At 32.6% G+C, this 19,295-nt stretch overlaps 1 protein-coding gene across 6 annotated transcripts in view; it reads right to left on the reverse strand.

The window, feature by feature from the left end:
* Nucleotides 1-19,295, reverse strand: part of Csmd3 (CUB and Sushi multiple domains 3) — a 1,205,819-nt gene that overhangs the window by 831,717 nt on the left and 354,807 nt on the right. For all 6 annotated transcript variants that reach the window (XM_074069090.1, XM_074069089.1, XM_074069088.1 and 3 more), the window contains one exon: nt 11,226-11,433. In XM_074069090.1, coding sequence (XP_073925191.1) covers nt 11,226-11,410 — 185 coding nt within the window. In that variant the 5' untranslated portion in view covers nt 11,411-11,433. The remainder of the gene's footprint in view (nt 1-11,225; nt 11,434-19,295) is intronic.

Below are 19,295 nucleotides of genomic sequence, written 5' to 3' on the forward strand. Positions count from 1 at the left end.
AACTATAGGAGATAAGTGTTCCAGAAAATCAACCATTTAAAATGAACAAATTTAGCATATCACAAAGCCTATTTAAAAAGCAAATCTAAGATTTTGTGGATTAGAAATGGATAAAATAACCTATATGCTACTAAAACTTTGTGGTCTGTCATATTTAGAGATTTTTAAAAGTTAAGATTAGCATCTTTTTAAAATTAAGCTCCCAGTAATAAGTGATTTTTAATTTATAGATAAAATATAGATAAAAGTTAATGTGCTTAGAAGAGGTCCCCTCCTTGCCATGCAGACTGTGACCTGTCAATACGTTCAACTTCTTTCTTCATTGTGATAATATTCCATGACCCAGCAAAGCCACTGCCTATTGTTATGCTTAGATCTGTTGACCACCCATGTTGTAGAGGTATTAGGTAAATTTAAAAATTGTTGTTACTACAAACTTCTCCTGGAAAACCTCAAATGGATTCAGAACATTGTCCAATAGTCTTTTGATTTCCCTTTTATAATTTTCTTTCCAGATTATTCTCAGATGATGTTTGAAATAAATGCTACTGTTTTAAAACATCCTAACCTACCACCTCCTCACTTTTAGTACATGACCTTCCCTTTTTCGTTAGGAAGAAAATAGAAACTGCCAGAAAGAATGTAGCTCAATTTCTCGGCACTATAGTTATAAATTTAAATGAGATACATGCGTGCTTTCACAATTTTCTTGCATTGAAATTGAAATTGTGTCTTCTCTCAACTGAAGCAAGTCACAAGTGAATAAATTGCAGAAAATTGAATGGTAAAGCCCTGGAATGTATGATTAAATTAAAAAATAAATGAAGAGACTTAATAAGAGTAGTGGAGTTTATAGTGTAAGAGTTCTAGTGGCAACTGTTAATATTCTTGAGAGCACTTTATTAAAGTAGAGAGGTGGTGAGGAGAGCAAGGAATTATGAATTGCACAAATTGGGACCTCCTCATATGTGATGATGATACACAAGTTAATATTTAATTTATATAGGCAAGATAAGACTGAAATTTAGCTATACATTATATACTATAGGATTGGTTTATTTAGAGTTTAGCAATTTTTTTATATCTTTATAGAAGATCAAGCTAGATAAAGTGTAAGATGTACATACTTTTCTCTTTGAAATTTAAACATGTGTTTGGGTAATGTGTGCCCTAAATCCTAATTCAATTATTTTGTATAGATAAATTACTTTTTTAAATTGAGAAGCAAAACAGACATTCATTGACTTTTATAGGTCAAGGTGTTCTATAGCATTGATATGTATTTCATATGGCTGCAACAATGGACTTAAGTTCTGATTGTTTTTTTTCTTTTTGAGGCAAGGGCTTGCTAGGTAGCTCAGGATGACCTAGAACTTGCAATTCTCCTACAGTAGCTTCTTGAGTGCTGACATTACAGACATGGGCCTGCATACATGGCTCAATTTCTGATTCTTAAAATTATGAAAATATCACTAACAAGAAGCAAGTAACGAGAAAGATGTTTTATATTTATTAAAAATAAGAATATATGTAGTAGATATGAAAATTATATATTGTTATTAATACACATAAAATAATTCCTAATTTTATTTATTTTTCTTTATGTAATTATTTTCATGTAAAAGTTGAAAGGTTAAATTTTTAATAACAAAAATTTGCATCTAAGCATCAGGGAAGATACATTTCACAATTCAATAGAACTGGCCTGATTGGACACCTTTGAAAATGCTTCTTTCTGTATCCACCTGATAGTTGTGTTAATTTTAGTTTTGTCCAATGTGTAATTCTTTTTCATGGCTGAAAAATCCTAATATACATTCTCAGCTCTTCTTGCTCTACTGCCAAATATGTTTTCCTTAAAGTTAACATATGTTATATATATATATATATATATATATATATATATATATATATATACACACACATATATATATAGCCACATTGTGCATTCTCAGCTAAGAGAATTTCTAGCTATTCAAAGAAAAATTAAACAATCAACACAATCTATAGAACACAATCTATAGTCTGTAGTAAGAAATTTAGACTATATTTAAAGACATCAAATTATAAAAACTATTATGTGATGATATTTGTATGTCAAAGTTTGATATCATTAAATTTACTATGACATATATATACATATATAACATAAATATTGGCATATATATATTTGCATATGCCATGTTTATAATGTTTTAGTTAAAAAGAGACCACATATATGATAGTCCCAGAAGATATCATCTATCTATCTATCTATCTATCTATCTATCTATCTATCTATTATCTAGCTATCTATATCCTAGCTGTATGCATAATAATAGAAGGCAGTTTTTTGAAATAGTATCTATTATCTAAAAAACTAATAGTGATAATAGATCTATTATCACTGGAACAGGTGATAATAGATCTCAGTTCTCATCATGGCTTCTTAATATATGACACTGAACCTTGGTTTCCATCCCCTCAATAGGGGGAACTAGACAGAAGGACCTGAAAGACTACTTGTAGCTCCAATTTGGTGCATTAGTGCCCTGTTAGATTCACATAAAGAGAATCAAACATGGAAAAACACTAGTGCACAATTATGAAATGGTAAGAGATGTTTGATTAAATGATTTTACCACGATGGATAATAGTAATTTTTGGAACCATGAATTATTGTATGTTTTATTGTGATGATTTTCACAAATAAGATAGTGAACAGGAGCTCCTGTGTACTGGGATTAGTGTCTGTATTCTTTATTTTTGTAGAATGAAGAATGTGGACAGCTTCTTCTTTGTCATTTATAGTATTAGTCAATTTTCTAATCTACTAGCACAATCTTTGTGCTATATATAAATTTATACCAAATTTAAATAACTAATTTGGTTATTTGCTAGATCATGTAAATTTGTCCTTCATGTTTTTGAATAATAAGAAAGATTCTAGTTTTTGAGGGATGTTCATAGGACAATATGACATATAACAATATTGAACAAAACAAACTTTTTGCATTAATTTCTAGATCAATTGTGGTCCAGATGTAGTATATATTGGAATTACTTAGTTTTCAAGATTTTTAACTGCTCCCTATCAAATGTAAAGCAAAGTTTTACCTGGGACTTGAGGAATCTGCACTTTATCAAGCAACATAGGCATTTCTCTTATAGGTAATAAGAGAAAAACAATGGGGAAAAGTTGCCCAATGTAGACCTACTAGCTTTGCAATGTATGCATAAATCACAGGTATGTATGTACATATATAAAATATATGCATATGTTATATATATAAATTCATATGAACACGTATGGAAGCTTAGATTCTGCATAGGAACACATTCATTCATATATGCATCTTTATCTGCATGTATATATAACATATGTATCAGCACAAATATATTCTTATATAGTTATGTGCCACATAATGTTTTAGTAAAGAAAGGACCACAGGTGTGACAGTGGTCTCATGAGATTATATAACACAACAATGCAGTCATCTTAGTTTTTGTAAAAATGCTGTGTCACACAATGACAAAAATTCATCTAATTTAATGCATCTTTCAGATTATATCCCTATCATTAAGCAATGTATGATTGTGAATATACCTATACATGTATGCCCATTTACATGTACCTATATATACATTCTTGCATATACCATAGTAAACACACACACACTTTTATAATATGTAAAATGTTGGTGAATATACAGTATATACCCTTTCTTTAAAGGTACTGCATTGTGTCAGAAGGACTGGTGGAATGGCTCAAGTGGTAGTGCACCTGCCTAACAAGCATATGAACCTGAGAACAAATTCCAGTGCTGCCAATAAAAAAAGAAAGAAAGAACTAGTGGTTAAGGTTGGCAGAATGGCTCAAGAGGTAGAGTTCCTGCAGCAAGCAGGAGATGCTGAGTTCAAACTCCAGTGCTGCCAAAAAAAAAATGTCAGAATTGTTAACTATCTTCTACCTGTTCACCTTTTTCTTCATAATGATATAATTTTAGCTGGGCAATGACCATCAGAGTAAAGATTCCCTTTCCTGTTTTTTCTTATAGCAAATCATGTAATTAAATTTTAGCCAATATCCTATCAGCTGTAGTAGATAATGAAGTAATATACTTCTGTAACCAGAGATAAGTCTGAGGTAGCCAATGAGTGCTGAAGAACATTCTTAGCGAGGTCAGCCAGGCTCAGAAGACCAAAATTCATATGTTCTCCTTCATATGCAGACTTTACATCTAGGGCAATGTGGTTGGACTTGGATTACATGACAAGGGGAGAGCACATACGGGAGATATAGGAATAGGTAGAAAACCCAAAACATGAAAGTGTTTGATGTCTGCATTCCAGAGGAACTAATATAGAAACCTTAGCAACAGAGGTTATCATGAGAAGTGGATCAGTAACCAGTGTAAAGATCAGTTAGAGATGAATAAACGTGGGTCATAACACATTTGTACATGAAAGCAATGCTAGGAATATTTCTGTATAGCTATCCTTAACTCAACTAGCAAAAACGCTTTGTCTTGCGTATTAGGGTTGTGTCTTTTCTTCAACAAAATTAGTGATAAAGGTAGAATAGGACCTGCCTGGAATTGAGGGAGGGAGGGGGAGAAGAGGTTAGGGGAGGGGGACAGGGGAAGAAATGATGCAAACAATGTATGCACATGTGAATAAATGAATATTTTTTTTAAAAAGACAGCATCCTTTCATTTCCCATGTCCTTCTTTGTATGTCTAAATTTGAATTTAACAACTCAACCTTGGACATGATATGATCATGTAAATGATGCCCCTACAAGGAGAGCAATAATATAAGAGTTCTGAGTATTTGGTGCTAGAGGGGGATGAATACCTTGCACACCTACCTGCCTTCAGAATTCTTTATTGGAAAAACAAAAATTTGTATTGGTTAACTCTCATGTATTTGTAAGTATTTTGCTTAAATTTCAGTTATTCACAAGTGAATCTAATTCACACTATGCATATTGCTTCAATCAAATCAAGTACATTCACTAAGGAAACAGAGGTAAACCCAGAGTATAAACTTATGGCTTTTTATGAGGGCCAAAAATCATGTATTAATTTCACCAGTGTACATGCACTATCGAAGGTGTGAAGTGTACGGGGCTAGCCATTATGTATAACCTGTGATACAAGATGTGATTAAGATTTTGTTATTTTAGTAAAGATATATGAACAAATAGGAACAAAACTGGAGAGCAATAGCAAAGGAAAATTACAAAGTGTTAAGATCATTGAAGCTGTGGGAATTTGTGCAAATTCCACAGTAGAGTGAACAAAAAACAAAAGACCAAAAAACTGGGCAAATACCAACATATATATAGAAAGAATGATGGAAAAAAAATGCCCAGAAATAGTCTGAAAAGATATAGTCAGTAAGAAACAAGAATGGGTAGAGAAAGGACTGCCCAGTCACCAGGCTGAAGAATGTTGAGGAAATGGTCCCCAAAGTCAAATATTGCAGACAAATCGAGGTGAGTAAGTGCTAAATTGGGAAATGTCCCTCATTTTGAAAAAGGCAGTTAGAGAGAAACTATAGGAGAATCTAAATTACAGCTACTTGATGATTTGCGAATCAGAGAGTGAAAGTTGATGGTTTAGAAGAGAATTAGGAGTACTGACAGCATGGGCCTCTTGAGTAGATGAGAAGGAAAAGGACTTAAGACATAAGTAGAACCAACACAAATGGTTTGAGATGGGAACCAGCATTAGCTGGAAATTTGTGCAATTAAATTTCTCCATAAAAAGCTAAATGCTTAGCATTATTTCAACCAACTAAGAAATGTGTAAAGTAATTTATATAAATCAGAATATATTATATACATTATTTCAGTCTTTATTTTAGTAAGATTTATTTAGAGTATTATACTCTCATATGACCTGAACACTATGTTTTCCCTTGTATTCTAATCTAGATGACTGTGTCCATTCTCTTGACTTCATTTTCAACTTACAATTTCTTAGGCCCACTTAAAAGTCTGTGTCATACTTAAGTCATATATCTAGTGGTAAGTATTTTTGTGGGAATCCTGCTTAACCTTCATCCTACATCTTAAAAGTTTAAGTCATTTTTAATCTTCTGAACTAAATACATTAACATGTGTTCTGATCTTTCAATTATTTATTTATATACTTCTACCATGTAATCTAAAAAATAACTACTATATAATCCTTTATTTCTATTTGAGATATTTACCCATGCATTCCTTTTGAGTCTTATGTTTGATAACTAGTTTTCACCTTTTACTTACCATACACAGAGCTATGAAGCTCTACACCCTCTGGCATAGAGTACTGCCTAAAATGATCTTTTATTATTTTCTTTCTCTGCCTCACTCTGCTGTTATTGTTACTGGTTTTTCTTCCTTCATTTCACAAATAGATTGGTTTTTATTGGCAGTGCTGGGATTCGAGCTCAGGGCTTCACACTAATTAGGTAGGCACTCTACACTTAAGCCATTCTATCAGTCCTCTTTTTTGTGTTGGGTATTTTTAAGATAAGGTCTTGGTAACTATTCACCCAGGGTGGGCTTTGAACTGTGATCCTTCTGATTTCCGCCTCCTGAGAAACTAGGACTAAAGGTAGGAGCCACAGGTGCCTGACTTTCATAGATTTTAAAACCGATTAATTTCATTGTCTCCACATTTCACTTTGCTAAAATGAGTCTCCCCATTACCTATTACCATTTTTTCACTCTGATAGGCCATTCCTATAAATATAAAACCACAGTTTTAACTCTTTTAGTTAATAAGCAAAAGACAAAAATCACAAATTCTTTCCTAGATCCTGCTTCTTCCTTTACCTATTGTCTTACTTCTTTATTCACCTTTCTCAAATTTTTTGAAACATTTATCCCTGTGAACTATCTACATCTCCCTTCCATTTCTCCCTTAAAGCTACTTCAATCAAACTGTCACCTAAAATTACCTTTGTCACAGTCACTATGACTTTCACTAACTCAAATGATCAGTTTGAAAGCATACTGTATAAGTTTATCGTCCACACTTGACACAATCAACTAGTTCTTTGATATTTTTTCTTATTTGATTTTCAGGAAATCTTATATTGTCTTGTTTTTCCACATTTCTCATTTACTCTTATTCTTAATTTAATTATGCTGACATTTTTTTAAGTGTTGAAAGTCCCTTTTTAATTTTATAATGTCTTTCACTAGTACAAGAATAATCATTTCTACTGCTAAATGTGTACGTTCACTTCTCCAGCCTACACCTTTAATCTTGAACCAAGATTTGTATCTTGGTCACCTCCCTGAGGTCTTCACATGGTTATTTATTAGTCAACTAAAACTTAACATGTCCAAAACTAAGTTCCAGATGACCCCTCCAAAACTGGTTTATTAATTGCCTTACTATTGTCAGTTAAGGCAAATTCACTTCATTCATTTATCCAAGCCAAATAACCTAGAGCTGTCACTTCCTTTTTCTTCAACTTCACAACTCTTGAAACTTTTGCTCCTCTTAACTCCACCACCAGAGTAGCTGGGAATAAAGGAGTGGGCCAGGACACCTAGCTCCACATTTTCTTTCTTATCATGCTCTAGATAAAGTGTATTATTTACCTTATTTATGTTGATAAATATTTATTATCTTTCTCCCTTGACAGAGCATAAGTTCTACATGAATGGTCTTTGTGAGGTCAGTCATGGAAGCACTTAGAACAATGTTTCAAATAGTAGATATCTCAGTAAGTACTTTTTGAATGAACATAAAATTCTATTAAGAATCCAAGTTACATTTGGAAATAATTTTAAAGAGAATATAATCCAGCTTTGCAGTGAAAGCTTTGTAAATGCAATATTTCGTTCTTTCCAACACTTTGCCCCATATCACCAAAGAAGATAATGCCAATCAGTATCAGAGTTTTGAGAAGCCTTTAATGCTTCAAGTGAGGAATCTGAAATCCCAAACACAGAGGTATCATCTATCAAAACAGAGTCAAAACTGAACCTAGAACACAAGCCCTTTCATTTTCATTTCACTACAGTGGAATCAATTCACATCATCAAGTGTCCTGAAGTTTATCATCCAGAAATAATGTATGGAAATTTAGTAATCCTGTTGGGTGATGCTCCTAACTGGTTGGTCATAATCAAGAGCCTCCTGACTTAGCATGTTCAGCTTGCAAGTGATGCATAGACTGCCTATCAATATCCTCTGTGCAGCATGATTATTGATTGGCAGTCTGTATTGTCAAAGTCCAGCACAGGCTATAGTAAGCTTTATCTCACTGTCCGAACTGCAGAGAAAAAATTTGAATGTACAGTAGCTTATGACAAGTTCAGGGTATTTGAATTAGAGAGGTGAAGTTAAACCATTTTTAATTTTAATCTAAGAATCATGAATATCTATCTCCCTGTTCACATTTTTCTCTTGAATTTTGTCATGAATTGGAAATGTTATATGAACATTGCATACTTATAAGGAAGAACCCTTCATAAAATGTCACCTGAAATAAAATATGTCATTTTCATGATAATATCCTTAAAATGTATGAGGATATTAAAGGATGTAAAGGTATTAGAGGGCCAGGATTAGATACAAAAGTTTTACTTTAATTATAAAAATAATTTCATACACCAATTATGTGCCTAGTGCAACATAAAAGGAATACTATTTTATATTTAAGTAACTATATAAAATACTACAAATTCACTGGTACTGTTACTTTGAATTTTCATTTGCGGGAATAGTTCAGATATTTGTATCACTTTCTCAAAACATGCCAAATAAGCTCATTGTTGATATATCATATACCAAAAGTTTTGACAAGTCTTTCAAAACATTTATAATAACATTAATTTTAAAAGAAAATAAAAGAGTGCTTTTCTTAGTTGCTATTTTCTTCCACAGTAAAAGCAAAATAAAATGGATATCTTTGCAAATGAAGAGAAATTTGTGGATTCCATGCTACTATTGGACAAGCTTTATTTCTCTGGTAATTCATATAGCTAAAACAAATAAACAAAGAAAGAGAAAACACAAATCAGGCTGGGTACAATGGCTCAAGCCTGCAATTTCAGCTACTCAAGAAGATATGGTTGGAGGCCAGCCAGGGCAAAAGGTTAGCAAGATCCTTTCTCAACTGCTAAGATGGTGGTGACACATCTGTGATCAAAGCTATGCTTGGAGGCCCTAGGTAGGAGGATCACTATTTGAGGTAATCCAGGGTGAAAAGCTAGACCACATTTGAAAAATAACCTAAAACAAAAAGGGCTGGAGACTTGGCTTAATTAATAGAAGGCCAATTTAACAAGTGTGAGATCCTGAGTTCAAACCCCAGAACTGTCAAATACAATATAAAATAACCCCACAAATCATTACTAAGAAGGCTTAAAATGAAATGGGAAAATGACTCCATGAGGAAAATAGAGATATCGTGATCCACAGTGGCAGTGCTAGATTTTGCTTCTAGAGTTCAGTGGTAACAAAGGAACTGGTGCTAAGAAGCAATGTTTGTAATTTCTTCATTTCCTCTATTAGTCAATTATTTTGCAATTTTAAAAATTGCTATTTTATTGGGATCATTTCTATATCAATAATACTATAATTATTGGAAAATTCGTGACATCATCATCAACCTTCATATGTATTAAATCACTGAAGAAATAGCAATTTCTAAAATAGTTTTAAAATTCTCTAATGTTTTAAACCAGAATTCTGCTGGGTTTCATTGCACTCTGATACAAAATTATCATGGACAAACATAAAGTGATATAATTCTGAGTATTGAGGGATTGGCATTGTTAAGGATAAAAACATAGGTATGGATGTGTTCCTTTTGTTGTATATTAAAAAATACGTTTTTGGATGTAACCAGCCAACTGTGACTTTTTTAAAGCATTTATCTGTTGTTTTTTTGCAACAGTCCACAATGGTATGAGATTTTATTTGTTTCCATTCTCCTTACCTTGTCTTATTGAAACCTTATTCCCCAAATTTTCCTCCTATCTTTGCTAGATCATCCTTCTTGGCCTGAGCCTTATATCTTGCTGGCACTCGATGTACAATGAGTTCCATTGTCTTCTCATACCACATCTCTCTAGCCAAATTTATCAATCCAGATTTTAGTTATCTAACATGTAGCTTTAACAGTGTGTCTCAAAGAAATTTCAAAATAGTGCATTCAAAACATCTCAATATTCATCGTGTTCCTACTCCAAATTTGACTTTCCTTCAAAATTTTCCAATTCACCTAACTTTGCTATTGCCTCACTATCAGAACAAGTTAGGAAACCAGGTTTCATTTTAATACTACCTTCTTTCTCACTCCCCAATCCACTACAGATACTTTTTTTTGTATCTCCTGCATATCTCTGAATTTACTCAATTTCTTAATCTTGTGAATAGGACACTAATCCAGGCTACTATTATCTGTTCTTGGATTGCTGAAATCATTTCTTAAGTGATCTTCGTTTAACTAATAGAAAAATCAAATCAGTCTCTACCATTCAGTAACATTTGAAATTTCAAACCTCTTCATATAAATGTTTTGGATAAACTCCCATTGTTATTAGGCATAAAAGTCCTTCCTGCTCTAGTGTTTAACTCTTTCTTCATCAATTATATCATACAATTTTTTCTTTCACTGAACTACTGACTGATAATATGCTCAATATTAGTAGATATAGATTCTAAAAATAGCCTAAAGATACACTTCATTTAAAAGTATTATGCCCTAAAAGCATGTTCTGAGTACTCTTCAGTGCTCTTTAGAGCATTTCTTGAGTCTCTAAAGTAACAGATCTTGCTCACCCAAAATAATGGTATTTAATTTTCACTTTTGAATACCAGGATGTGTAAATGATCTATCTGCATAAGCAAAGGCAAATTACTTCTGAAACTATTTACTTAATTCGAAAGGAATCATCAAGTATGGACTAGCATGCTAAGTAACAGAACTGTCTAGAAACACATTTACTTCCTTAAATTGTGATAAAGTTATTGGTTACATTTCACTGATTGAATGTTAAAATAATACTGATGTAAAGCTCCATGTTTCAAATTTTTAGTTTGTTCTTTCAGCATGTCAATCCTTAAAAATATCCCTGAGCTCTGACAATGACCCTTTATAATTTTTCCATAACTATATGAACTTTTATATATTCAAACTTTTAAAAGACACATATCATAAGTTCTTTGTTCCCCTGTTGGCTTCACACAATGGCATCTTTGCTGAGTTAGTAGAAACTCTCTACTTACCAAATTGTAGGTGGCTCAGAACCTTCTATTTCTAAATAATCATATTTTTCTTCCATTTGGAAATCAGTAAATATGAGTGAAATAGTGTCCCCAGGCTCTGCTACAATGGTCCAAGTGCAATCTGCATTGTTATGGTATTCATTAGGAAAGCTAGGACTGGATATGATGCCACTGGATCCTCTCATTGTTCCACCACAAGCATCTTCAGCTGTTAAAAGCAACAAAAGAATAACTGTAAGTTATCAAAGTAAATACAATTAAGGCAACTCAATATTTTTAATAAAAATATCATTTTAAGTGCTGTAATATCAAAAGCATAATGCCCTAAACAAAATTAGAAGTCTATGAAGAAATATTCAATTATAAATATAAATATAAACTGCATCTTCCTAATTTTATAACCATTGGTTAGAATAGTAATGAACATAAGTAAAAACCTACATCCCCAAATTAGTTCTCAGGATAATAGCACTCTGTTTTTAATGTTTAAGCAAAGAAGTTAATAAAACAAAGAAATGTGTCTCTTAAAGTTTGTGATGGGACATCTTACTCACTGTTGACGAAAGAACTTTTTAATATTTGATGTAGGTATATATAATATAAAAACATGACTTAAGTGAGAATGTAATATAGTTTTCAGTGCTATGTTCCAATAGCTTTAAAATATTGTGGGGATGCAATTCAAGTCAAAGTATATCACATACCCAAAACATTTTAATTAAACAGCAATACTATATTAATTAATATATCATTAGATATATAATTCTCTACAAATCTATCAAACAATATAAATATTGTTACAAAATCATTCATATGATTTATATGTACACAACATTTAATGCAACTTTTCAACCAACTTTATGTTTGGACCATGATTCTGACTCCAGGAAGAGTAGTTTACTGTTGGCTGATGCTGTATCAGAGAGGTTCATGAACAGCTGTGGTAAGTTTAAAGTATAAGGAAAAGGCTGCTGGCTGCTGCTTCCTAGAGGAATTGAAACTGCAACATTTGCCTCATTATAGCATTGTTTAGGGCAATGGAGTTAATAAGTTACAAGTTTCCTTGTACATTAAATTGTATCATGACTTACTCTGTTGCTTTAGCCCACTCAGGGAACTCCTTCAATTTAAAGTCATTTGACGAAATCTCTGTCGCCTTAATGACCAATTGTTACTTGATTTGATGAATAGCTCTAGAGCTTTGATAAATACAGAATATGAACATCTTTCTATTTAACTCCATGGTAAGCAAAGATTAATAGAATGTTTTGTTATTGGGGACAAGTTTATTGCTACTTCATGTGAATCAAGATGTGTTATTTTTTTTTCTGCCTCACTCTTTGTTCATTTAGCTGTATAATCTGTAAATTAAAATCATAAATGTTTTCCTATTAAAATATATTTAGCTTTCATCAAACACTATTTTATTTATTTTATTCATATGTGCATACAATGCTTGGGTCATTTCTTCCCCCTCCCTCCACCCCCTCCCCTACTACCCTCTTCCCCCCAACAGAAACTATTTTGCCCTTATCTCTAATTTTGTTGAAGAGAGAGTATAAGAAATAATAGGAAGGAACAAGGGTTTTTGCTAGTTGAGATAAGGATAGCTATACAGGGAGTTGACTCACATTGATTTCCTGTGCATGTGTGTTACCTTCTAGGTTAATTCTTCTTGAACTAACGTTTTCTCTAGTTCCTGGTCCCCTTCTCCTATTGGCCTCAGTTGCTTTTAAGGTATCTGCTTTAGTTTCTCTGCATTGAGGGCACACTATTTTAAATATGATATGTGTTATTACTACATTATTATTGCATTCCCTCTTTATGTTTTAGATAATTAGAATTAACTATTAGTCCTATCTAGACCATACACTGTATTATTGCAACTATTGTCTAAGACACACAATATACTGACTATCTAACATACCCATAAACTTGTCCTGCCACTCCACAACTCCAAATACAAGTCACTTCTAATCTTTGCCTTCTCAGTATCAACACCAAGAGTGGATAATACATTGGAAACAAAATACTACACTCTTATGCATTTTTAGTCCACACCTTATTTATACCATTTCTACTGGCTATTTATTTTTCTGCCTCTTAGACAAAAACTGAGGCAGACATTTTGGTTCATATTCAGCCTAGTTTTGAAAGTGTATTTTAGAGTTCTCACCACAAAACTGCTAAGTATGAGGTATTACATATGTTAGTGAGCTCAATTTAGCCATTCCACAAGTTATATATACCATCATGCATTGTTGATTATATGTTCTGAGAAAATATTTTACAGTTTTGAGAGGATCATAGAGTATACTTACATAAATTAAGATGACTATGACAGCAATAGGATGAATGACAGTATAAGACTACAGTTGTCTATGTGTCTGTCATTGATATGGCCATATTTAAAATCAACATATTGTATGCAACAAATGCACACAATTTTATAATTAAAAAACTCATTACTTAAAATAATTCAATTCTTCAATTAGTATGTCCAACACTGGTTACTCAAAAATTAACATCACTTGGTTAAGCTTCTTCTCTCCCTTCATGTGGGCTTGTGGCAGAAGGGGTAGAGATGAAGTAGAATGAGTTTTTGTTCTAGTTTTCCATGCTAAAATTTCTATTCTTTTGCCCTGTGTCAGGGAGCTCTCCAAGAATATCCTGCCATAGCAAGTACAAAAGGATCAGTAGTCAGGAATCTTCTTACTTGCCTGACATTGACTCAGAAGTAGTTACCACAAGCTTTGACAGATGGTGAAAGAAAGAAGGCTCAGGGCCTTTCAGATATATTCCCCTGACTCCTGCTCTTGGTGAGTCTCTCTGATCATCTGCCTACATTATTCTCTCACATCATGAATACCAACTATGTCTCCTCACCTTTCTAGGTGGGCCTTCTAAGCAGGATCTAGGACAATGCCAAAACAGAGCTCCTTCATGAAAATCCAGCATTTGGTTAAATGAAAGGATGTCATTCATTCATCTTCTGTGGAAATGCAGTTCATCCAAAACAAAATGCTTTGAGTTTTCACTAGATATTTAAATTTTTTCCATGATTTAATAATAATATATTACATCCTCTAAGTTCTAAGACATACAAATTAATCTCTCTACATGAACTCCTGACTTTCCTTAATGTCACATCACAAGGGAATCACTGCAAGCTCCTGAAACATGGAATGGAGAACAACTTAAAAAATAGCTCATTCTACAGCTTTTACTGTACAGTAATATAATCTTGATCCTACTTGAAATCAAGGATGTGAACTCAGTTTCTCCAGGATTCAACCCAAAGCTTTTGCCAATCCTTGTATTATGTTGTACTTCTATTTGATCTCTTTATTACAACATTTAGTACTTCTATTTGATCTCTTTATTACAACAGATAATCATAGAATTAGTATCCAAAAATTATGCAATATGTAAAGAATGCTATACATCTGTTGTGACCATACCTGAATACTATGTGATTTGGCCTTGACTTATACAGTATAGTATTTATTAAGAAATATATTTTATGTAACCATGTACTCTGACTATAGATGGATATATTATATAAATTGCTTAAAATATTTTTAGTTCCTTTTTTTCCTTTTTTATTATTATCATATCATTGTTGTACTAGGGGTACATTGTGATATTTGCAAAAGTGCTTACACTATATCTTAATTAAATGTATCCTCTCCATCATTCTCCTCTGTCTTTCACCATTTACCTCCTTTATCCTTTACCATTCACCTTAATCCCTCAGTTTCATTCCTGGAATAGTTCAACAGATCTCACTTTTCCATTTACATGTGTACATAATATTCCATTACATGAGTATGTAATATTTCTGCCATATTTGTCCTCCTACATCCTTTCCTTATATCCTCTCTCCTCCCACTGGTAGCAATCCCCAGACAGGACCTGTTTTACCTTCCTGACTTTGTTTTTGAGTAAAAAAAAGAGAGATTTTTGTTTGTTTAAGATATCTATACAGAGAGTTTCATTATGATATTTCCATGACATATGCATCCTGAATTGTTTCATCCCCTCCGCTTTTCTCCTATCAACCTTAGTCCTCTTCTTGTGATTTCAGTAGATATAAACATTCTGTATTCATTCTTGTTTAGAAAGTACATCAACCATCTTCACCTTCTATAGTTCCTTCTTTTACCTTCCACCTCCCATTAGTATCCTCCCATAGCTTAACTTGCTTTTCCTTCTTCACCCTGGTTATTTAGGTGTCTGCTAGCTGGTCAGAGGGATTTTTGCCTTGGTTTTATATCAGTACATGAATTGTGCCAAAGTCAATGTAACCTGCCTCTACTGCACTTCTTTGCTCTTTTTCCCCAACCCTGTGTTTCCTCATGTCTTATTCCTATGCAGATGTGATCTATTTCATTATTATCCACCATCTTGTCTTTTTCTTCTCCCTTGGTCTCCTCCACATGCTTTGTATATATTTTTATGTATATATAATATTGCTTGTACTTGTATTAGGCCCACTAGAACAAGTAAAAACATTAGAAAACCCATGGAGCTCTTGAATTAAATGTTGTACTCTTTCTGCTAAGTACCATTGTTTGGCTTCTAGTCAAAATGAGTTGGCATATCTCCTGTCAAGGCAGGAGAGAAACTTTTATACTTTCAACTCATTTTATTGGCCTCCAGGACTGCCTGTTTTGTAAGTGTTGTCTGCACATGTTTTGTCTGACAATTCCAGAAAGGGCATGTTTCACAAAAGGCTGTTCCATAAAATCATTTCTTAAGTGAGTCAAGATACACATGAGGTCATAAAGGTCATTTGTTAAAACTCATGGAAATTTAATTTTTATCAGTTTGGTCATTTGTTCAGGATGTATTATTGTTGATATCTACTAAGTACCAGGAGAAATCACAATAATCTGTCCAACTAAAATGAACAAAAGTTACTATGACACTTGACCTCATGGGTTATTCTTTCTAGGATTGAATTAAACTATAAGGAAATTACAAAAATGCATTCATAGAATAACATTGCTGGAGGGTCCACCTAAGAAGAAATATTGAGAACAAATGCCATTCATTTCAAGGCTTTGAACTAGCTCAGAAATTCAGGAAAATAATCCTCTGAGGTTATGATTCTGAAATAATAACCCAAAGTGTGAATAGTAAGCACTAAGTTAATAAGAGGCAGAGAACACCTGTTCTAACAGGTTTCCTAATACTTGCTCTGGAATGGGCCTGAGTTGTAGAGGCTGTAAAATGAAATTTGAAGGACAATTTAGGACTGTACTTTGCGTGATCTTTCTGATATTGCCATAGAGCTGAGTCAGGACAATGGAAAGTTACTTAAGGTTTTCAGTAGGGCAATGGCATGATTAGATGTGGATTTGGGGAGGAATATTTGGCCACTATATGAGATGAGAGATGAAGTAGATCATAGCTGATCCAGTTTATGGAGCTGAAATAAGACTCCAGACAATTATTAAATGGTTTATTGCTTCCTAAAGAACATAGTTTAATATATACTAGGTACTGAATATATTTATAATATTTATTAAATATATAAATAATACATTTATTAATATATTAATATCATAATCATATAATATAATGTGCAAATAACATAAAATATATAGTTATATATTATAGATATTTGCTATATACAATATATGTACAGAGAGATATATAGTACTTTTAAATATATATATATATATATTTTTTTTTTTTTTTTGGCAATACTGGGGCTTGAACTCAGGGCCTTCACTTTGAGCCACTCCACCAGCCCTATTTTTGTGAAGGGTTCTTCATGATAGGGTCTCATCTTCCTGATCTCTGCCTCCTGGTAGCTAGGATTACAGGCATGAGCCACCACTGCCCAGCTTTTATATATATTGTACATTCTACCATATCTCAGTATTTACAAAATATAGACATGATGGAAGAAATAATGTTATTGTGAAGTGAGCTGGGATACTCCCCTGATATGAGTGTTTATGAATGATATATTAATCTGCATAGTAGCATAATACTATAAAATATCTTTCATTTCTCTTGAGGTTAACTGAAAATTACAATGGCTTCAAAATATGCATTAACATATAGGAAATATAGTGGTTAGTTACAAGGTTGATAACTACCCTATATTTCTTGCAAAATAGTACATAGTTTACAAGATTTCAAGTGAATTGATTTCCTTATATATGCATACATACGTTGGCCAGACATTTTCAAATAGCATGTTAAGAGACTTGCACAGTCTGTTGTAAAACATGGCAAAAGCATGAATTCAAACAATGAGATAAGAAATGACAATGCAGACTTTTAAGAATAAGGAAAAAAATCAGTTTAGATTTGAGTTTTTCAATTTTCTAGAGAAAGAATGTTATGAATTCTTTCTTAATTTATTAATATACTCATCTATTGATTAAAAATTATTGCTGCTAAAATTAGATGTTATTAAGTCTAATTTTAATTATTAATAATAATATACATCTGAAATTAAATAACTCCTCTTTCAACATTTTAAAAAATTTATGTAAACTTGAAAAAAATGTTATTTAATCCCATTTTTGAGCACAATGAAAAGTGATCAAAAATTAATTGTATTTTAATTCAAAGGTTTGAAAATTATTCACTATATTTCCACAAATGTATTTTTTCTAGATTTGAATTTTTCTTTACTTTTAGTGTCTACAACATTTATTTAAGTATAGAAAATAAGTGACTTTGTTTTGGCTTTGGGTTTGAGAACACACCTTTCATTTAAGATAGTATAAATTGGAACTACTCCAAAACATAGCAGTTGAAAAGAAAATATGAACCTAGCTTCAGAAACCACCTAAAACAGTTTTCCATAATACATCTTTTCAGATACTGATCTTATACTGTGCTTTGCCCTGCTATTAGTTTCTTCTGAAATAGCTTAGGGTTGGAGGGTGGGGTGCAGGAAATAGGTTTGTTTGTCATCAAAGAGAAATAAACTGTAAATTGTATGCGATGAGTACACTTGGTCAGTTCCAGATGCTACGTGTTCAATCCAGTCTCAAACTTTATCATGGGATATGCTTCTGCAAACCTCCCTGGATAAATCACAATCTTCCACAGGTACTCAAGTGAAACATCTATGTAGGGCTTTACCATGACAGGTATCACTGCTGTGTGTCTCTTAATTAGAAAAACTACTTAAAATTTGTTCTTAATTAGTGACTATATGGAACAGCAGTTCATTTTGGTATAATTATCCTTGTTTATATTTAATAGTTCAACTTTATGCATCTTGTGTTTAAAAAGAAACTCTTTTTTCATAGATAGGAAAACCTAGCAATTAGCTAACACATCTTCTAGATTACCAGTTGTGTTTCATGTTTGAGGTAACACAAATGCACATTTTACAACTTTGAAAGAAAATAAAAGAGGATTTTTATGATAATGAAGGAAAATTAAGAGTTCTCATCATTTTCATGTCTCTGTTCAGCTCCTGCAGCTTTCATATTAAGATGAAATTAAAGAGAAAAACATTTATAATGGTTAAAGAAAAGTATTCATTATCCCCTGAGATGAACAGCTTTGAGAAGTAGAAAAGGGTTAAGTAGACTCACATCCAAGCACTGAAGATTTACTTTTGAATACACAAGTATGCTTTCAAGCAAATATCTTACATCAATTCCATTTACTTTCCTATGATACACTTTCAGACAAGAAAAAGTTAATGTACTAAAGAAAGTTTTTAGTAAATATGTGGGTTACATTCAGCTTTAAATAATTTCAGAATCTGTTAAAGTACAAGCACTTATTCAATGAAGTTCAAATTATTTAAATATTTGAATGAAAATATTTAAATTAAATCAAGAAGTACACATGAGGCTAGGTGTGGTATCCCAAGAATGCAATCCCAGTTACTCAGGAGGCAGAAATCAGGAGATTCACAGTTCGTGACCTACCCTGGCTAATAAGCATGAACTGTTACCTGGAAAAATAACTGAAACAAAGAATGACTTGGGTTGTGGCTCAAGTGGTAAAGTATCTGCCCAGCAATCCTGAAGCCCTGAGTTCAAGTCCCAGTATCACAAACACACACACAAATGGTACACATGA

Source organism: Castor canadensis, chromosome 3 (genome assembly GCF_047511655.1).
Source record: "Castor canadensis chromosome 3, mCasCan1.hap1v2, whole genome shotgun sequence".
Classification (NCBI taxonomy): domain Eukaryota; kingdom Metazoa; phylum Chordata; class Mammalia; order Rodentia; family Castoridae; genus Castor; species Castor canadensis.